The sequence below is a fragment of the Neolamprologus brichardi genome, unplaced genomic scaffold (assembly GCF_056152115.1).
Source record: "Neolamprologus brichardi isolate AB-2024 unplaced genomic scaffold, ASM5615211v1 NODE_ptg000036l+_length_2141236_cov_1, whole genome shotgun sequence".
In the NCBI taxonomy this organism is placed as follows: Eukaryota; Metazoa; Chordata; class Actinopteri; order Cichliformes; family Cichlidae; genus Neolamprologus; species Neolamprologus brichardi.
The window spans coordinates 1,975,743-1,997,718 of record NW_028270138.1 but is presented as its reverse complement, the minus strand read 5'-3'; the positions used below and the strand labels follow the sequence as shown (position 1 = coordinate 1,997,718).

At 42.7% G+C, this 21,976-nt stretch overlaps 2 protein-coding genes across 2 annotated transcripts in view; one reads left to right on the top strand and one right to left on the bottom strand.

Moving 5' to 3' along the window:
* LOC118456069 (uncharacterized) overlaps window positions 1–20,168 on the top strand; it is a 71,766-nt gene extending 51,598 nt beyond the window's left edge. Inside the window, exons 7-16 of the mRNA XM_087837552.1 lie at window positions 3,363–3,536; window positions 3,825–3,998; window positions 4,536–4,709; window positions 11,085–11,258; window positions 12,728–12,901; window positions 13,767–13,940; window positions 14,276–14,434; window positions 15,026–15,199; window positions 17,689–17,735; window positions 17,884–20,168. Coding sequence (XP_087693678.1) covers window positions 3,363–3,536; window positions 3,825–3,998; window positions 4,536–4,709; window positions 11,085–11,258; window positions 12,728–12,901; window positions 13,767–13,940; window positions 14,276–14,434; window positions 15,026–15,199; window positions 17,689–17,735; window positions 17,884–18,422 — 1,963 coding nt within the window. The 3' untranslated portion in view covers window positions 18,423–20,168. The remainder of the gene's footprint in view (window positions 1–3,362; window positions 3,537–3,824; window positions 3,999–4,535; window positions 4,710–11,084; window positions 11,259–12,727; window positions 12,902–13,766; window positions 13,941–14,275; window positions 14,435–15,025; window positions 15,200–17,688; window positions 17,736–17,883) is intronic.
* Window positions 20,169–20,696: 528 nt separating this feature from the next.
* LOC148094577 (uncharacterized) overlaps window positions 20,697–21,976 on the bottom strand; it is a 45,936-nt gene continuing 44,656 nt past the window's right edge. The window contains exon 3 of the mRNA XM_087837542.1: window positions 20,697–20,819. Within this exon, the coding sequence (XP_087693668.1) occupies window positions 20,697–20,819 (123 nt within the window). The remainder of the gene's footprint in view (window positions 20,820–21,976) is intronic.

Below are 21,976 nucleotides of genomic sequence, written 5' to 3'. Positions count from 1 at the left end.
TAGCACACCACCTCTCACCAGGGGCAACTCCAGACAGAGAAAGAGTCCAGCCCCTCTCAAGAAGACTGGTTCTCAGAGCCCAAGCCATGTGTTGAGGTTAACCCCACTATATCTAGCTGGTACCTCTCAACCCCACCCATTAACTCTGGCTCCTTGCACACCAAAAAGGTCACATTCCATGTCCCAATTGCCAGTCTTGGCAGCAGGGGATCGGTCCGCCAGGCATCCACTGCTTGCGGCTGCCCAGCACACAATATTGATATTAATTCTACTAAATGAAATGTCTATCAGTACTTGTCATCAATCATGTGATAGTTTTAGTGTTTCATAGCTGCAGACATGGGCAGTGTTTCCAAAATCTTTTTGCCTATAACACTTATCAATAAACCATCCATCAAAATCGTGTTTATTGGCCAAGTACATACAAGGGATTTGGTTCCGGTAGATGGAGGCTCTCAAGCACAGCAATGTAAATCACACACACACACACACACACACACACACACACACACACACACACACACGTGTCTATATATACACATTACACATGCATACACATACATACACACAGCTGTGTAAACCAACTAACTAGTCTAAACTTATATACATAAAATAGAGAAATGAAATGGGGTGGAATGAATACTACAGAATGTACATAAGGTGCAGTTTAGAAGGGAGATGGCGAGGGGAAAGAAACTGTTCCTGTGTTGGGTGGTCCTGGTCTGCAGGCTTCTGTACTGTCTGCCAGAGGGCAGCAGATCAAAAAGTCTGTGTCCAGGGTGTGAGGGGTCTGTGATGATTTTCCCTGCCCGTTTCCTGCTTCTTAAGAGGTACAGATCCTGGATGGAGGGCAGGGGGGCGCCGATGATCCTTTCTGCTGCCCGTACAGTCCGCTGCACTCTGCTCCTGTCCTGTTTAGTGGCTGCACCATATCAGACTGTGATGGAGGAGCACAGGACAGACTCAATGACTGCAGTGTAGAACTGGATCAGCAGCTCCTGTGGAAGACTGTACTTCCCCAGTTGTCTCAGGAAGCAGATCCTCTGCTGGGTCTTTTTGAGGATGGAGTTGATGTTGGTCCCCCACTTCAGGTCCTGGGAGATGGTTGTACCCAGGAACTTGAAGATCTTCACAGTTGACACAGGGCTGTCTGATATGGTGAGGGGGAGCAGAGTTGAGGGATGTCTCCTGAAGTCCACTGTCATCTCTACAGTTTTAAGAGTGTTCAGCTCCAGATTGTGCTGACTGCACCAGAGTACCAGCCGCTCGACATCCTGCCGGTATGCAGACTCATCACCATCCTTGATGAGTCCAATGACAGTGGTGTCATCTGCAAACTTTAAGAGCCGAGTTCTTGGGGGTGCAGTTGTTAGTGTAGAGGGAGAACAGTAGTGGTGAGAGGACACATCCTTGAGGGGCACCAATACTGAGGGACAGAGTTTCAGAGGTGATCTCCCCCAGCCTCACTTGTTGCTTTCTATCTGTCAGGAAGCTGGTGATCCACTGACAGGTAGCTGGTGACACGCTGAGCTGGGAGAGTTTGGAGGAGAGAAGGTCAGGCACAAAGGTGTTAAAAGCCAAACTAAAGTCCACAAACAGGACCCTGGCAAAAGTTCCCGGGCAGTCGAGGTATTGCAGGATGTAATGCAGCCCCATGTTCACTGCTTCATCCACCGACCTGTTTGCCCGGTAGGCAAACTGCAGAGGGTCCAGCTGGTGGTCTGCAATGTCTTTCAGATGGGCTAAGACCAGTTGTTTGAAGGATTTCATGACCACAGACGTCAAGGCGACAGGGCTGTAGTCATTCAGTCCTGTGATGGTGGGTTTCTTGGGAACAGGGATGATGGTGAGCGTTTGAAGGAGGGAACTTCACAAAGCTCCAGGGATCTGTTGAAGATGCGAGTAAAGATGGGAGCCAGCTGTTCAGCACAGGTTTTGAGGCAGGAGGGTGAGACACCATCTGGTCCGGGGGCATAACCAACATATGGTTATTGTGGGCCTTAAATATTAAGTCTATGGCACGTTTGTTTGATTCCAAAAGCACATGGAATAATCCAGTTTTATGTTATTAGAAACTTCTCAACTAAATTCACTGCATCACAGGTCTGATCCTTCAGGAAACTCTTGCAGGTTTGAGTAACCTGCAAGAGTTTTTCACTCTCGATTTTACCTCAAAGCTGAATTCTTTCAGTCTTCATTTCTAATGCAATACATAGGTTATTTCTCTTCAGCACCCTCTGGTGGTCATTGTGTGATTACTTTTTTTTATGTTCCTGTGCATGGAGGAAACGGGAAGCTGGCTGCATGTTAGCCTGTTCGTTGGCTTAGATGCCTCTTAAAACATTTCTGCCTTGGACATTTATTGCTTAGGAGTATTAATGAAACAACATGTTTACAATTTTATTTAGTGCATTTCTATTACAGAGATTTGTCTAGAAACAAGTTATTTTCTCTGTTATGTTTGTTATGTCTTTGAGGAAGCTAAACTTGCTAAGCTATATTGTGATCACTACTGAGTCCTTGTTGTTACGCATACTATGTAACAGTATAGATACAATGGTTTCATATAATAAGTACTTTCTTCTAAGCCTAATAAACTGCTACAAGAACTGTAATTCATAATTTACAAGTCTTGCAAGTCTTTCACATCGCCATGAAGGAATTTTGGTAATTACCTCACACAACACTATTTGGAAAATTGAGTTCAGTGTCTTTACCCACAAAAAGTATTTAACAAATATGTGAAAACAGAAACAAAAAAACCCTAAGGAATTAGGAGGGTGAAAATTCATCTTCACAGCACTTCTGATGTCATCTTCTCATGTCGTAATCATAGTTTGGTTTGTAACTAACCATCAGTGCAGTGCCTGTTTTTAGTCTTTTATGCCTGCCATAGTATCATACAATTTAGAGAAAAATCTTGTTCTTTAAATGGTCTTTTAAATGACCACTATTCTATACTTTTTATTTTTTTATGACAGCTACACTAAAAATTATAAAATACTGCAACCGAGCAGTACAAAGAAGCTGCCATAAACACCCTTTTTCCCTGTTGTCATCTTATTTTCATGTCATATCAGAAAATTTGAAAGTGACAGAGAGTAATTTGTATCATTGCCACGGTGTACACAGCTACTAACACTAAGCTACCAACTCCTTTCTTTTTTTGTAATTTAAAAATAGAAGTATAATTATTTTTACCAAGTAGATTCTATATGTTTTATTGTTTTTTTTCTAGATGGAAATTGCAGTGTGTATTTATATTTTATTTATGTTAAATTAATTATATTGAATATCAGAATAGTTATTTTTGTGTTCTTGGTTCAATATTTAATTTTATTTCATTACAAATTGTTTTTCAGACTGAGTGACTGTAACCTGTCAGAGAGAAGCTGTGAAGCTCTGTCCTCAGTTCTAAGCTCCCAGTCCTCTAGTCTGAGAGAGCTAGACTTGAGTAATAATGACCTGAAGGATTCAGGGGTGATGCTTCTGTCGGCAAAACGGGAGAGTTCAAGTTGTACACTGGAAACTCTCAGGTGGCAATTTTTTTACATTGTAATTTTGGTGTTTGACAGCTGGGCTAAAAGTTGTGTGGGAAGATATCATATTCACCTTTTAACAGGGACTCTGAGTTATATGTTTAATGTTTGAGAAACTGTTCTACACCAAGCAGATTATGAGATTAATGTTTGCCACACAGGGATGTCATGCTGTCATCATTGTTTAGATTAATGTTAATTCCATACTATTGGCCACCAACATATTTCTTTTTCTGTTGGTTCAGCGTATGAAATGATTTCATCTCAGTACAAATTGTTTTTCAGACTGAGTGGCTGTAACCTCTCAGAGAGAAGCTGTGAAGCTCTGTCCTCAGTATTCAGTTCCCAGGCATCTAGTCTAAGAGATCTGGACCTGAGTAACAATGAACTGAAGGATTCAGGAGTGATTCTTCTGTCTGCAGAACTGCAGTGTCCACACTGTACACTAAAAACTCTGAGGTGAGATCTTGTTTTCTTTTCTTTTTTCTTTTGTATAGCTGGGCTAAAAGTTGGCAGAAACTACAAGTATTACAAAACATGTATATTGGAACGCTGCCATAAACTAGAATTTTAATAGGGACATTCTCTTATATAGTCAATGTTTGAAAAATTGTTTCACACCAAGCAGATTGTGAATACGTTATTAATCACACAGGGATGTCATGCTCTCATCATTGTTTAGATTACTTTTCCAATTATCAGCTAGAAATAATATTTATACCAGCTTTAAAGTTTGTTTTCACAACTTAATAATAGATAGAAGAGAAGACAATAGAAGAGGAGGAGCATGCTTCATATTGCTTGCAGATTTCCATTTAGATATAGAGGAATAATTATTTTTCCCAAGCTAATTCCACATTTTTATTACTTTTTAAAAAGATTTTAATTTTAATATATTTACTTATGTTAAATATATTGCGCCAACATATTTTTCATTTTCTTGGTTCAACATATAAAGTGATTTCATCTGAGAGTGAAAAAAAAAATGTTTCTTAGACTAGGTGGCTGTAACCTCTCAGACAGAAGCTGTGAAGCTCTTTCTTCAGTTCTCAGCTCCCAGTCATCAAGTCTGAGAGAGCTGGACCTGAGTAACAATAACCTGAAGGATCCAGGAGTGAAGCTTCTAGCTGCAGAACTGAAGATTCCACATTGTACACTGGAAACTCTGAGGTGTTCTTTTTTGTTTTTTGTTTGCCTTTTTTTCTTCCTTTTGCATACGTGGTTTAAAAATTGTCAGAAATTGCAGCAAAGGTGTAAGAAGCCTGTTTTACTGGGAATCTGCCATAAATAACACATTTTAATAAGGAGTCTGTGTTATTTCATTCTTTGAAAGACTATTTCACTGATTATTAATGTAATATTTACCACAGAGGGATGTCCTGTTTTCATCTCTGTTGAGATTATGTTTCAAATCATCAGTAAGAAATCATGTTTACAGTAAATTTATAGCTTGTTTTCACAATTTCTATATCAGAAGACAGAGATTGAGCAGCATGCTTCCATTGGCCAATCAAAATAAAAGAGCTTCTTTAGATAGAGGCCAAACAAAGGGACTGGAATCAAGGTCCTGATTGTGATAAATAATTAGGACTAAGGAAAGTGTCCAAGTACTTTATGCCTGTGCCAGCAGGTGATTAGGTAATACCACTAAATCTACTGAATCATCATTGGTTTCCATTTCCATCCACCCATCCATCTTATTCTGCTCATGCAGCCTAGACCCCACGTAATCTCCTCTACTAGGAGTAGTAACTCTTCCTTGACCCGAAATGAGCACCCCACCCTTTTCCAGTTGAGGAACATGGCCTCAGATGTGGAGGTGCTGATTCTCATTCCCACAGTTTCACACTCAGCTGCAAACCACTCCATGTTAGCCGGATGCCATCACCCGATGAAGCCAACAAAACCACATCATCTGCAAAAACCAGAGACCACTGTGAAAGCCTTCTGCTACTTGGCTATGCCTAGAAATTCTGTCTGGAGTCCCTCACCCACCGGGAATGAGTCCGACTTATTGTGGGGTATGCAGGCCAAGCTCTTGCAACAGTTGTATGAAGATCGAATTGCCCCTAGCAATGGGCCAGACACCCAATACTCCCGGAGCACTGTCCACAGGACACTCCGAGTGACATGGTGGAATGAATGCCTGTCTCGGAGGTTCAACTAACAGATGGATTTTTTTTTCTGACTGTCCCGTTTGGTTCTTTTGCCATCAGAATTATTGTCGAAAAGCCAAGAAAGAAGCCCATTGGATTTACTTTACCAAATGGACCATCCCGGCCTTGCCCTATTGGTCTATTTGATTCACTTTGTTTTTATTGTTTATGTTATTTTATTAGCGGACGAACTCTCCTTTCCAGCACCCTGGCATAGACTTTCCCAGGGAGGCTGAGGAGTGTGATCCCCCTGGAGTTGGAATATACCTTTCGGTCCCCCTTCTTAAAGATGGGGACCACCACCCTGGTCTGCCAGTCCAGGGGTACTGCCCCTGATCTCCACGCAACATTGCAGAGGCGTGTCAACCAGGACAGCCCTACAACGTCCAGAGCCTTCAGGAACTCGGGGCGGACCTCATCAACACCAGGGGATCTGCCACCAAGGAGTTGTTTAACTGCCTCAGTGACCTCGCCTCCGGAAATTGGCGGGTCATTCCCCTCATCCGAAGACTCTGCTTCCTCCTCAGAAGACGTGTCAGTGGGATTAAGGAGGTCCTCGAAGTATTCCTTCCACTGCCTGACAATCTTCTCAGTCGAAGTCAGCAGCGCTTCACCAGCACTATACACAGTGCAGGTAGAGCACCACTTTTTCCCCTCCTGAGACGCCTGACAGTTTGCCAGAATCTCTTCGAGGTAGTCTGAAGGTCTTTTTCCATGGCCTCTCCAATCTCCTTTTGGAGAGGCCATGCTTCAGTTTTTGCTTCAGCCACTGCCCGAGCCGCATTTCGCTTGGACTGTTGATACCTGTCAGCTGCCTCTGGAGTCCCACAGGCTAACCAAGCCCTATAGGACTGCTTCTTAAGCCTGGTGGCTCCCTTCACCTCTTTGGTTCGGGTATTAAAACTACGGCAGGCACCAACCACCTTGCGGCCGGAGCTCAATGCAGCAGCTTCGGCAATGGAGATGCTGAACATGGTCCATTTGGAGTCAATGTCCACCGTCTCCCTCGGAATGCTGTTGAAGCTCTACCGGAGGTGTGTGTTGAAGATCTCGCGGACTGGGGCCTCTGCTAGATGTTCCCAGCACACCCTCACTACTAGGGATGGGTATCGTTTAGGTTTTATCCGATACCGGTGCCAAACCGGTACTTTTGAAACGGTGCCAGTGCTTAAACGGTGCTCGAACCGGTGCTTAAAGAATGGAGAACACAAAATTGGTCCAAAAACCTCTCATGTTCAGCTGTTTTTTTGTAAAAAGATAACAATGTTAGCCTTTTCTGCAGCTATGGGGCATATATGGTATCACTCTTGGCTGGAAGCAGTGCTTAAACAATGGAAAAAACACAGACTTTGTCCAAAAACCTCTCATGGTTAACTGTTTTCCACTTTTTCTTTGGTCATTTTAGCCTTTTTGGCCAGGGTGAAGGGAGCATCTGCCATCAAACAAGAAGACAGCTGCATGTAGCTATTATGATGTTTGCTAGTTCACCTTACATGCATTAATGTAATAACGTGGTTAGCCTACTCAACGTAAATTACACACGAACAACATTAAGCTACTCACGCAGAGAAGAACGGCTGCTGCTGCCATCATCATCCGTCATCATTTCTGTTACACTGGCAGGGCTAGGGGCCAGGACTCTACTCTTCGGGTTTTTGGGTGTTTTTGGATGTTGCAAACTCCGGGTCCGATAACAGGCACCACACCCGCAGTAGATGTGCTCGGTGTGAGGTATTGCAGCAAGCTATCAAATACGGCGCATTTTTCGGCTTTTAAAAAAAACGCTATGCGTCGCCAGGTGTTTCATCGGATTTGAGGTGTTACTTCCTTTGACAGTATCACAGTATCAGCTTAAAGCACTTGTTGCAGGCTGCTGAGTTTGCATATTTTGCTGTGAAATACAGCCAGACTTTGACCTCTTCGCCTTGGGAATTTTTAATCTGTAGCTCTGCTCTAAAAGAACGTACGTACCTGGACCCGCCTACTATCCTCGGAAACGTAAAATGATTGGCTAGAATTCAAAGTGTATCACAGTTCAGGAAAAAAAAGCACCGAAATAAAGCACCGAAATGTGCGCTGCTTTTCGGTCTGGTTACTACCGTTTATGTCAGAACCGGTGCCATCGTGGCACCGGACACCGGTACCCATCCCTACTCACTACACGTTTAGGTGCACCGGGTCTGTCCAGCGTGCTCCCACGCCACCTGATCCAACTCAATACCAGGTGGTGATCAGTTGACAGCTCAGCCCCTCTCTTTACCAGAGTGTCCAGAAAATATGGTCGCAGGTCGCACATATGGTGATACGATTACAAAATCGATCATTGACCTGCGGTCTAGAGCGTCCTGGTGCCACGTGCACCTATAGACACTCTTATGTTCGAACAAGGTGTTCGTTATGGCCAAACTGTGATTTGCACAGAAGTCCAATGACAAAACACCACTCGGGTTCCTATCAGGGAGGCCGTAACTCCCAATCACGCCCCTCCAGGTCCCGCTGTCGTTACCCACGTGATCATTGAAGTCTCCCAGCAGGACAACAGAGTCTCCAGGTGAAGCACCTTCCAGCACCCTACCCAGAGCCTCTAAGAAGGCTGGGTACTCTGAACTGCCACTCGGGGCATAAGCACAGATGACAGTCAGGACCCGTTCCCTGACCGTAAGGCGCAGGGAACAAACCCTCTCATCCACCAGGAAGAACCCCAACGTACTGGCAGCAAGCCGAAGGGATATTAAAATACCAACCCCAGCCCTCCGCCTCTCACCAGGGGCAACTCCAGCCTGAGACAGAGTCCAGTCCCTCTCCAGGAGACTGATTCCAGAGCCCAAGCCATGCGTAGAGGTGATCCCCACTATATCTAGCCGGTATTTCTCATACTCACGCACTAACTCAGGCTCCTTCCCCACCAGAGAGGTGACATTCCATGTACCAATTGCCAGTCTTGGCAGCCGGGGATCAGTCCACCAGGGCCTCCGCTCCTGGCTGCCGCCCGGCACATAATGGACCCAACCTCTATGGCTCCTCCTGTGGGTGGTGGGCCTGCGGGAGGATGGGCCATGTCCCCTTTTCAGGCTGTGCCCGGCCGGGCCCCATGGACTAAGGCCCGGCCACCAGACGCTCGCCCTCGGGCAACCTCCCCGGGCCTGGCTCCAGGGCAGGGCCCAGGTAACCCTATCCCGGGAAGGGTAAACTGTTCCCTCGATGTTTTTCTCATAAGGGTCTTCTGAATCGCTCTTCATCCGCTAGTCAAACCTCGGATACAGGAGGAACAATGCGGTTTTCGTCCTGGTCACGGAACACTGGACCAGCTCTTTATCCTCTCAAGGATACTTGAGGGTGCATGGGAGTTTGCCCAACCAGTCTACATGTGTTTTGTGGACTTGGAGAAGGCATTCGACCGTGTCTCTCGGGGTGTCCTGTGGGAGGTGTTGCGGGAGTATGGGGTGTCTGGCCAATTGCTACGGGCCATTCTATCCCTATACAACCGTTTCAAGAGCTTGGTTCGCTCCGCCAGGGCTGCCCTTTGTCACGATTCTGTTTATAATTTTTATGGACAGGATTTCTAGGCGCAGCCAAGTGGCGAAGGGCTTTCACTTCGGTGGCCTCAGAATCTCATCTCTGCTTTCAAATTCAATTCAATTCAATTTTATTTATATAGCGCCAAATCACAACAAATGTCGCCTCAAGGCGCTTCATAGATACAGAGAAAAGCCCAACAATCATATGACCCCCTATGAGCAAGCACTTTGGCGACAGTGGGAAGGAAAAACTCCCTTTTAACAGGAAGAAACCTCCGGGAGAACCAGGCTCAGGGAGGGGCGGCCATCTGCTGGGACCGGTTGGGGTGAGAGAAGGAAGACAGGATAAAAGACATGCTGTGGAAGAGAGACAGAGATTAATAACAGATATGATTCAATACAGAGAGGTCTATTAACACATAGTGAGTGAGAAAGGTGACTGGAAAGGAAAAACTCAATGCATCATGGGAATCCCCCGGCAGCCTACATCTATTGCAGCATAACTAAGGGAGGATTCAGGGTCACCTGGTCCAGCCCTAACTATACGCTTTAGCAAAAAGGAAAGTTTTAAGCCTAATCTTAAAAGTAGAGATAGTGTCTGTCTCCCGAATCCAAACTGGAAGCTGGTTCCACAGAAGAGGGGCCTGAAAACTGAAGGCTCTCCCTCCCATTCTACTTTTAAATACTCTAGAAATACTCATCCGTTTTTTGCGGATGATTTGGTTCTGTTGCCTTCATTGCATGATGGCCTCGAGCTCGCACTGGAACGGTTCGCAGCCGAGTGTAAAGCAGCGGGAATGAGGATCAGCACCTCCAAATCTGAGGCCATGGTTCTCAGCCGGAAAAGGGTGGAGTGCCCACACCAGGTCATTATGAGTTCCTGCCCCGAGTGGAGGAGTTCGAGTATCTCGGGGTCTTGTTCGCGAGTGATGGGAGAAGGGAGCCGGAGATTGACTGACGGTTTGGTGCTGTGGCTGCAGTGATGCGGACACTGCACCGGTCCATCGTGGTGAAGAGGGATTTGAGTGTAAAAGCGAAGCTCTCTATTTACAGGTCGATCTACGTCCCTACCATCACCTATGGCCATGAGTTGTGGGTAGTGACCGAAAGAACGAGATCACGGATACTAGCGGTGGAAACGAGCTTCCTCCGAAGGGTGGCTTGCCTCTCCCTTAGAGATAGGGTGAGAAGTTCAGCTATCCGGGTGGGGCTCAGAGTAGAGCCGCTGCTCCTTCACATCGAAAGGAGCAAGCTGAGTTGGTTCAGGCATCTGACAAGGATGCCCCCTGGGCGCCTCCTGGGTGAGGTGTTTTGGGCATGTCCCACCGGAGGAGGCTTCAGGGCAGAATCAGGACACGCTGGAGAGATTATATCTCTCAGCTGGCCTGGGAACACCTATGTGTTCCCCCGGATAAGCTGGAGGAGGTGGCTTGGGAGAGGGAGGTCTGGGCTTCTCTGCTAAGGCTGCTGCCCCTGCGACCCGGCCCCGGATAAAGCGGATGAAGATGGATCGATGGATGGATTTTATTTCATTTTTACTTACTACACACCTAAGAGCACCTAACAGATGGACTCTCCTTTCAAGTCTCCCTGGGATTGACTATCCCACGGAGCATGAGGAGTGTGATCCCCATATAGTTGGAACACAAACCCCTTCTTAAACATGGGAACCACCACCCCAGTCTGACAATCGATCATTTACATATTGAGTTACAATTACTTTTACCAAGAGCATTCCACATTTCACTGAAAAATAAATAAATAATTTAATCATTTATGCTAAATGAATTATATTGCATACCAACATATTTCTTTTTGTTGTCTTAATCAACAAATAAATTGTTTTTATTTTAGTACAAATTGTTTTTCAGAATTAGTGGTTGTAACCTCTCAGAGAGAAGCTGTGAAGCTCTTTCCTCAGTTCTCAGCTCCAAGTCCTCTAGTCTGAGAGAGCTGGACCTAAGTAACAATGACCTGAAGGATCCAGGAGTGACACTTCTGTCTGCTGAACTGAAGATTCCACATTGTAAACTAGAAACTTTGAGGTGATATCTTGTTTTCTTTTCTATTTTATATTGTAGAGCTTAGCTAAATGTTGGTAGAAAATACAGCAGAACAGGGAATGACATGGTTTATTGGGAAACTACAATAAACAACTTTTGAAAGTTACTTTTATATGGTCACTGTTTAAAAGACTGTTCCCTACTAACCAGTTTATGAATGTATTATTTACCATAAAATGATGTCCTGGCATCATCTTTGTTGAAATTTTCAGTCCTCAGCTAGAAATTATGTCTATAGTAGGTTTACAGTTTGTTTTCACAACCTCTGCATCGGAACACAGAGGAGGTGAAGCAGCATGTTTCCTGAAACTGGCCAATCAAAATGAAGTTATCTTTCTGGGAAGTGGTCCCTCACTAGAATGCAGTTCACCTTGCGTGTCCTTGCTTTTGCTTGGATTTCTTGTGCAATTTTTCATGCAGTTTTACAGGGGAAGATGCTAACCATCGCACAAAAAGCTGGACTTCTGGACATGCTAAAGGAAGGTAGAAGTTACTATATTTTGTGGACCATAATGCACATCAGATTATAAGGCACATTAAGCAAAATGAAACAATCAGATAAGTCAAACTTTACTCAACTCATTCTTCTTGCTTCCTCTACTTCCGTATCATTGATTCCTTAATGTTGAATTCTCTGGCATCTGCTCTGTTCCCATGTTCTGGACCTGAAAACAGCGTTTAAGCTTTGGTTTGATTTTAAAATACTGGACTTGTTTTTCTACGTGGGTTTGAACCTTGAGAGAGAAAAGTTTGAAAGTGTTCATGCCTGTGTGAGAAAAGTGTATAAAGTGTGTAGGTAGTGGTTTTACAGCCTTAAAACATCTATAATGAGTGAGCTTTTATTTACAGTAGGGAATAACCAACAAACACGGGACTGGCGAGGACAGAACCAAATATAAACCTAAACTGGAGAAGCTAATAAAAAACAAACCCCCGAAACATAACTCACAGAATAACACGCAAGGAAAAAAACCTATGGAAATGACACAGGGGATGAAGAGCGTAGAATGGAAAGCAGAGAGACATGGAGGTTACCAAATTACACAGAGTTACACAGACAAACCCATGAGGAGAAGAGGTAGACGCACACTATAAGTACAGAAACAAGGTAATCAGGAAATGACACACAGGAGGAACACACAGGTGAACCTAATGGACATGACGAGACACAGAACTTCAAAGTAAAACAGGAAATCACAAACTGTTTGACAATCAAACTCAGGAAGACGAACGCAGCACCGGGAAAGCACACAGGCAGGAACAACAAAACACTAAGACCCAAAACCCTAAAAACAGTTGAACAAAATACCAAAATCGGAATAAATTAGAACACAAGATAATAATAGGAACAGTAAACACAAAAGACTCATTCTAAGGACCCCGGACCAAGACAATATTACTTTTCATTGGCAGATTTGACAATGATCATCTTAGTACAAATTGTTTTTCAGACTGGGTGGCTGTAACCTCTCACAGAGAAGCTGTGAAGCTCTGTCCATAGTTTTCAGCTCCCAATCGTCTAGCCTAAGAGAGCTGGATCTGAGTGATAATGACCTGCAGGATCCAGGAGTCAAGTTTCTATCTGCAGAACTGCAACATCCACATTGTACACTGGAAACTCTGAGGTATTTTTTTCTTTCAAATTATTATTCTGTATATGAATCAGGGGAGATTTTGCACTTTTTCTCCTTGGATAGCTGGGATACAGGTTTTGAAAAAGTGTAGCAGAGAAGTACCATGCATGTTTTAGTGAGAGGCTGTCATGAATTTTTTTATACAGTTGTTGCTTGAAAGACTGTTCCATGTCAAGTGGATTGTGAGTGTAATACTTATCACACATGGATGTCCTGCTGTCATCTTTTTTTGAGATTGCCTTTCAAGTCATCAGCTAGAAATTTGTGTTAACAGGTTAACAGTTTGTTTTTACAACGTTACACCAGAAAGGAGAAGAGTTGAAGAAGCATCCTTCATGAAACTGTCCACTTAAAATCTTTCTGAGCAAGAGTAAACATGAAGGGGGAGGACATAAAGTGGCTTATTTTTGTTATTGAAATGTATTTATTTATATACAGTATTTATTAATATTACATAAATTATATTGGACATGAAAATGTTACTTTTTCTTACTCAAAGGAGCTTGCAAAGAAAAGCGTCTGGACTTCTTTAAGTTACTTGAAGACGTTTCACCTCTCATCCGAGAGGCTTCTTCAGTTCTAAGGGCAAATGGTGGAGAGTCCCAGATATAACCCTAGTGGGAGTGTCCCCCCACTAGGGTTATATCTGGGACTCTCCACCATTTGCCCTTAGAACTGAAGAAGCCTCTCGGATGAGAGGTGAAACGTCTTCAAGTAACTTAAAGAAGTCCAGACGCTTTTCTTTGCAAGCTCCTTTGACTACGATGACCTGAATGACTGAGAACCTTCACAGACATACTTTTTCTTACCTTAATTCAACGTATAAAGTGATTTCATACAATACAATTTTTTTCAGACTGAGTGGCTGTAACCTCTCAAACAGAGGCTGTGAAGCTCTTTCCTCAGTTCTCAGCTCCCAGTCCTGTAGTCTGAGACACGTAGACCTGAGTAATAATGACCTGAAAGATTCAGGAGTGAAGCTTCTGTCTGCAGAACTGAAGAGTCCACAATGTACACTGGAAACTCTAATGTGAGATTTGGTTTTGTTTAGAGTTTTTTCAATTTCCTAAATGAATTCACACAGCAAAAAATGAATACATTTAGACAAAATAGATTACACAAAATTAACTGTAACAAATATTGCCAATAGAGTTTAACTATAGTTTTTTTAGGGTGTTATTTTTTAGGATTTCCCACTATTTCTAAGTTTAAGTAAACTGTCAAATTTCTACCACTTTTGATATCTGACAAAAGAGATTAATTAAAAATATATTGTCAACTGTTCCTAAATGTAATAGCCCCTAACTGCACAATGATGAGGTTTTATAAAGAATGTCCTTTTCTTGGTTATGTTTTAATTTTTAGATTGAGCCTCTGCAACCTTTCAGAGAGAAGCTGTAAAGATCTGTCCTCAGTTCTCAGTCTGAGAGAGCTGGACCTGAGTAACTCTGACCTGCAGGATTCAGGAGTGAAAATTCTGTCTGTTGGACTGAAGAATCCACAGTGCAAACTGGAAACTCTCAGGTCAAAATTCAGAATTTTGCACTGATGACAATTAAAAATCATAATCATGTAACCTCATAAAAATCTAACATTTATACAGAATTGTATCTTCCTTTTATTAGAGTAAAGATTTTTCTCTAAAGTCACATTTGTTATTCACCATGATCACCATGATTACTGACAGTTAATCAACAGTATAACCTGTTCCAGAGCGGTTTATGTTCAGTTTGCATTTGCAATCGAGTGGAAGGTCACGTTTTTACAGATTATTTCATTGAGATTCAGTTACGTCTTACTAAGACCAGTGAATGATGCCAAGCTGAAAGTTAATTTTATTAATTTCATTTCATAACAATTTATTTATCCATCTGTAAAGTCACAGCAGTACAAACTCTGTGTTGTCATTGTCATTGGAATGCCAGATAGGGTGTGGAAGCAGCTCACAGTTTGAGTTCAGGGGACAGACACCCTCTCTACTTAGAAGATCAGCTTCAAACTTTCCTTTTTGATAAAACTTATAGTTAGAGCTGGATCAGGTGACCCTGAACCATCCCTTAGTTATGCTGCCATAGAGATGGATAATAGACGGATTGTTGTTTTGTGTGTCTGCAGACTGTCAGGCTGTCTGATCACGGAGGTAGGTTGTACTTGTCTGGTCTCAGCTCTGAGATCCAACCCCTCGCATCTGAGAGAGCTGGACCTCAGCTACAATCATCCAGGAGACTCAGGAATGAAGCTGCTGTCGGCTGGACTGAAAGATCCACGCTGGAGACTGGATACTCTCAGGTATGGAGAGAATGTCTGATAGGCAAGGAAGAGCCCGATACTGTGACGAGTTAGGGAGGACTCAGGCGCAGATGGGATTAAATCCAATAAAGTGGGTTATTTACAGGTCACAAGGTGCAAAATATATACAAGTGAAGGGGGAAACCACGGATCCAGGTTACAAAAGGCCAATTGAGGAAGGAGAAATCCTTTCACACTCTCCTACGCGCTGTCACAGTTGTACTCCAAACAGGAAAGGCAGTTGGTCTGAGGAAACATTTCACAGAAAGGATTAATCACTAATGCAAAACTCTCAAACTGGAAACTAACTCCTAAGACAAGAAGTGATGCTGACCTGTCTCACCTATTGATTCAGTGAAGACCTGTTCTGCTTCCCAGCTTTAAGTATCAGAGAATCCTCAGCCGACTAATTGAGAACAGGTGTGCAGACAATGCAGGGACTTGCTGAAAGCTCCTCCCAGGCAAAGTGTCGAGAGAGGGAGAAAGAGAGAGATGCAAACACAAACCAATGTAGCTCAGTTGGGCCAGCCGAGCAGACAGATATCCCAATATATTTAATAGTACAGATTAGAGTAATTTTTGTATAGAGATGATGAGGACACATTTATCCTAGATTTACACAAAACACTAAAATTAGGTAAACTGTTAGCCTATCCTTACCAAAATAATAAAATCATTATCTTTTAATGGGGCAACCATGGCTCAGGCAGTTAGGAAGCACATCTGTAACCGGAAGGTCGCCGGTTCGATCCACAGGCTTTCTGTCAGTCTGCCCCAGGGGGGCAGCTGTAGCTGCAACTGTAGCTTGCCTGTGTGAATGTGAGAGCGAATGAATAGTGGCATTGTAAAGCGCTTTGGGTGCCTTGAAAAGCGCTATATAAATCCAATCCATTATTAATCAGAGTTGTGGTCGAAGCAACTACAGGGAGATGTTCTCTGTTCATGTAATAGGAAACAATCCTGCAGAAATTGATTCATGTATTTCTTGTGCTATTCATAGATTAGGAGTCACAATGTGCTTTCACAAGCAAAAACACACCATTAAATAACAGAACTGAATACAATGCAGTAAAAAATTTATTTATATGACGACCCAGTGTCAAGTGCCAAAAAGGAGCATTTATTGGTTCAAATGCGAAATTGCAAAAGGAGGAAACAAAAGTCCATATAACAGAAATCCAAAGCAGGCACAGGAAAAGTGGACAGTATATACACTCGGAGCTACCTGCAACCAAGAGACAGGTGGGAGCAAAGGACAGGTATAGATGGTGAGAGACAAGCTGATTGGACAGTGTGTATGTTTTAGCATCGGTCACTTTTTGAATTATTACTGTATGGTATTGATGCTGTTGGTTGTTCTCATTCGGATTTGGAATAAAGATTACAGACTTAAGATTTGTAAAGGATTGGCGGTAGGGGTACTGACCGACAGCCTTTAGTGGTTACTTGAGAATCTCACTGTAATAAACTTTTATAATCCTTGTAAAAAAAACCCAACAAGTTCACTGTAAACGTAAAAGGCCTGAAGATCAAGAAATAAAATCCTTAGGGGAGACTTCAGAACTCACAGTACGCTCCCGGTAAGAGAAACAATAGATGAGGTGATAGAGGAGCTAATATATAAAAAGGAATTAGTCTGTCTGAGTGATGAACAGGGAAACTGTCTGTGCTGTATTTCACATCAAGATCAAAGAACAGCAGGAATTTATAGCTGGGAAGTTTACCAGGAAGCAAGAATGGGAAGAGGTCACTACCACCCTCTACATGAAGGACTAAATGCTCTCCTGCTCTTCTACAATAGACTATTGATCCAGGAGTCTGCTTAGAATCAGAGATAAGGAAAGCTCAGGTGAAAAAAGAAATAGTGGGGGCAGTTGTTTTTTGTTTGTTTTTTTGGATATAGGATGTAGACTACAGACCTTAAAAGTGGAGAATGTGGTTTATTAGAGATGACCATTTCAGACACACCTGTGCAGAGTTAGCCAGGTAAATAAATTAGGAGATGAGGTGTGGTTTTCAGTAGCCAACCTAAATGATGTAAATGAATGAGTTGTTCCCGGTCAATATTCTGTGTTTCCTAACAATATCACATACCCAGGCCTAATCTGTTATCTGTTCAAAATCGACTAATTTATTGGTGGATAATCCACTAACATCTTTTAATGCCCACGTTAATGTGATTTCTCTGTGCTGATGACATACTGTCTGTTCTGTGTGGAAATAAAGTAACTCAATGAAACTAGAGAATGTCTAAAATGTCATTCCTGGAGAAGTTGTGGTGAGCCTCTCCAGTCATATTTCATTCAATACAGTGGTGTACTGACAGATCCAGGATCAGTCCAAATCATCATCAGTTTGATCCACATATGGAATGAAGTGTATTTTTGAAAATGTTGGACAGTTCCTTTATCAGTGTCTAACAGTATGCGTATGAGAGCAATGTAATGCTGAAAGAGACTGTCCTGGTCTGACCCCCCTCCTCCTTTCAGGGTGGAGCCTGCTGGAGTCCGATGGTTGAGACCAGGTCTGAGGAAGTGTAAGTGTGTTTTTAATGTGATTCATGAAAACAAAGCAGCACACATTCAACCATCTTCATCATGTCAGGAGTCATCATCAAAGTGTCAATCAATGAATAGATGATGGATCAATAACTGCAGCTGGATTGTGTTTGTTCTCTCCATCAGATTCCTGTCAACTCACAATCGACACAAACACAGTACACACAAAGCTCCAACTATCTGACAACAACAGGAAGGTGACACATGTGTGGGAGGTTCAGTCATATCCTGATCATCCAGACAGATTTGATTACTGGGAACAGTTGCTGTGTAGAAAGGGTCTGACTGGTCGCTGTTACTGGGAGGTTGAGTGGAGAGGAAACGTTTATATATCAGTGAATGACAGAAAAATCAGAAGGAAAGGAGGAAGTAATGATTGTTGCTTTGGACGGAATGATCACTCCTGGAGTCTGTACTGCTCTGCTGATGGTCCTCGTTCTGTTTTTCACAACAATAGACAAACACCCATCTCCTCCTCCTCCTCCTCTCTCTCTAACAGAGTAGCAGTGTATGTGGACTGTCCTGCTGGCACTCTGTCCTTCTACAGAGTCTCCTCTGACATTCTAATCCACCTCCACACCTTCAACACCACATTCACTCAAACTCTTTATCCTGGATTTAGAATTGCATTCATGGCATATGGTTCCTCAGTGTCCCTGTGCTGAGTGGAGTGTAAAGGGTGTCCTCCTGTTAGAGAAACACTCTGACTGTTGAACAGATAGTTCAGTCTGTACATGTCTGTCTCTTTTCACTCAACATATTTTCAGATTCATGGATTCAATCAGTTGATGTTTTAAACTACTGTTCTAACCGATTCCTTGTGAACTTCTTTCTCTTCCATCCTTTAAAGATTGAAGCTATGATTATTGTATAAATATAAAATGAATACAAATGTTTGATTTCTCTTTCTTAATGTGATTTTCCCATCATGTCGGAAAATGAAATGGCTAGTCATGGACAGATGGTTACACCCTCATGCAATAAAGAGGATGGATGTTGTGTCATGTCCTGAGTTCGAAAATGTTGAGCAATGGAACAAACCAACAGAGGCCCAGAAGAGTTCAGTCAAACAATGATTTATTGAGTACACGCGTGGGAAGATGTATACTGCAACACCAGCATCGATCTTTTCCGAACAGCTCAATTCAGAATGGTTTCATTCATCAGGGTTACGCCCCTTCATGCGTCACAAATGAACATAATATTCATCAGTTACAGTAAATGGTCAATTTTAAACCCCTAAAATTATACAAAGAAGTTCCTTTTTCTATCACACCTTCCATACAAGGCAAGAAGTTGCAAGCCTAGATGGTCCCTGAGGGCTTGTCCTTTTCTTGACTTGTCGTCTGTCACCTGTTACTAGGCAAGCTCAAATGCAGTTAGAAGCAAAATGTATCTCAGGCCTTTGGCCTGGAATCAATACTGTCATGTGTGTTTGTAAGCGTGCATGCTATTTATCCTTCTATTGCTCCAAGTCCCCACAATATATCGATTGAGACATCGCGCTCATCGAAGCTTATAACCTTAAATGGACTGAACATCAACTCTCTATAAGCACAATCATGCAATGTATATATACGATGATTATAGCTGCACCTGTAATGAAAAGGTTAATATGGTGACAAACATCTCAATGCAGTATCAATGCTGCAGGTTATATTATTAATGCAATGTTAATATCATCTTTCATCTTTAGTAGGCTTGATTGCTGTAACAGCATCTTTACAGGTCTACCTAAAAAATCAGTCAGACAACTACAGCTCATTCAGAACTCTTCTGCTCGAGTCCTCACTAAGACCAAAAAAGTGGACCACATCAGTCCAGCTCTGAGGTCTTTACACTGGCTGCCTGTCCGTCAGAGAATAGACTTTAAAGTTCTGATGCTGGTCTATAAAGCTCTGAATGGTTTAGGACCAAAATACATCAGTGACCTCCTGACCCAGTATGAACCTTCCAGATCCCTCAGGTCATCTGGATCCGGTCTTTTATTAGTTCCCAGAGTCAGAACCAGACACGGAGAAGCTGCATTTAGCTTTTTTGCTCCTTATATCTGGAACAAACTCCCAGAAAGCCTCAGATCAGCTGAAACACTCAGTTTATTTAAATCCAGGTTGAAGACTCACTTATTCTCAGCTGCATTTAAATAAAGCACCAAATCTGCACTTAAGCTTAAATTTCAAAACTTACATTTTAACTACTGATTTTATCTACTGTTCTGATTTTATCTGTTTTGATTTTATATACTGTTTTGTTTGTTTGTTTGTTTGTTAGTTAGTTAATTAGTCAGTTTATTTGTTTGCTTGTTTTAATAAATTTTAAATCATGCTTTTTATTTGTTTTTGTTTCTAATGTCTCTGTAAAGCACTTTGAATCACCTTGTTGTTGAATTGTGCTATACAAATAAACTTGCCTTGCCTTAATAATGCCGGTTATATTGTAGCAGTAAAATAATTTATTTTATTTCCACATTCCCTCTCTTGAGCTTTCAGAGCTTTTAGAAAGCTCACCACACCTCGTGTTGTGTCACTCCTTGGTCCATTCGGCCGCCTCTAACTCCATTAATGGCATCATGGCCACCGGAACCACCGTTCCGGGTTCCACTGCCCTTGCTCTGACCCTCTCTAGCAGTCCTCTGGTGCAAGGAATGAGACAACAACCTCAGGTGACCAGTATTCCTAAAAAAGCAGCAATAGAAAGCATGGCAGCCATAAAAAACCCCTCTAAACACGGTGTGCTCTGCAACATATAGACAATAAAACACACTGCCATGGTCAATATTATTGCCTATAATAAACATGTGGTTATAAGAAACATTTTAATAATTTTTTTTGTCATTACCTATCACTGATTTGTGTGTTTGCATTATGTTGTGTTAATTTTGGGCGTTACCATAAAATGTTGCTCCTTTTTATTTACTATTATTTATATATTTTGAACTCTCAATTTGTTACCACTCCTTTCCGCTGGCGTGGCGATTTTCTGCGATGCTTCCCTTCTTGCTTTGGCCTTCCAGGTGGACTACTGGTCGGCCCGTTGCACAGGTGAGAGGATTTATTCTGCCTCTTTTTATTTCCACCTGCCTTCCCATCAACAGCTCGTATGGTGTGAAACCTGTGGATTGATTAACAGAACATCTTATAGTCATTAAAACAATTGTCAGGGCTGCAACCCAATTTAAGCCCCATCTGTGAACAGATTTTAGATAATTTGTTTTTCAAATTTAGTTTCATTCTCTCTACTTTCCCTTGAGATTGAGGATGATACACTGTCCCAAGCTTACGTTGTACTCCCAACATCCTCTACACCTCCTTCTTTTTAGGCTCCTCGGTGCTGCCACACCCCCTTTTCCTCTGGGGACGGCTCCTCCTGGGCCTGTCTGGCTTCCTCCCGCACATTGGTGCTTGATTCCTCTTCAGCAGTTACCTGCAGCATCTGCCTTCGTCCTTTGTAACCTGCTGCTTCCTTGGCGGCTTCATCCACTTTCTGATTTCCCTTTGCCACCGTGGTGGTTTCTTGAGAGTGTCCTTTGCATTTTATGATACTCACCTCGTCCAGGTCATCCAGGGCCTTTTCCAGTTCCTCCATGTCTTTCTTGTGGCAAATGTGAGCATTTCCTGCCGTTCTGAACCCCGCTGTTTTCCATTGAGCAAGCTGTTCACTCTCTTACCCTTTGCATCTAAAACTTTACTCAACCTCTTGTTGTGTCAGTGGTGTCATAGTGAATACTTGTGAGTTCATGTATGCCACTACACTGTGTGTGGTCAGCACTTTTAGTGGATGTTCTCTCACTATGTGTGCTGTTTTCTGGATTATTTTTGCTACCCCAGCTGCGTGTTGTGTCTGAATTCAGTCTTATGCTGACATACATGAGTACTGTACTCCCACCCCCTTTTTTCTGAAACAACACACCGTTTACAATTCCGTGTGTTTCAGAAACATCTAAGTAGATAGGTTCGTTATAATTAGGTGTGGCCAGTTTAGTGGCTCTTGACAGTTCTTATTTTAGTGAAATGAACGGCGTTTCTGTTGCAGACGTCCAAGGAAGTTCACTCTTAAGGTTTCGAACGCCCATTTTTGATTAGGTCCCGCAATTGGGCCATTTTGCGTGTATAGTTCGGAATGAACTGTCTGCTGTAACCCGTCAACCCAAGAAAAGAAAGGGGTTCCTTCACTGTTCTTGGCTTAGGGTGTGTCAGAATTTGGTCTCTGTGTGTGTTCA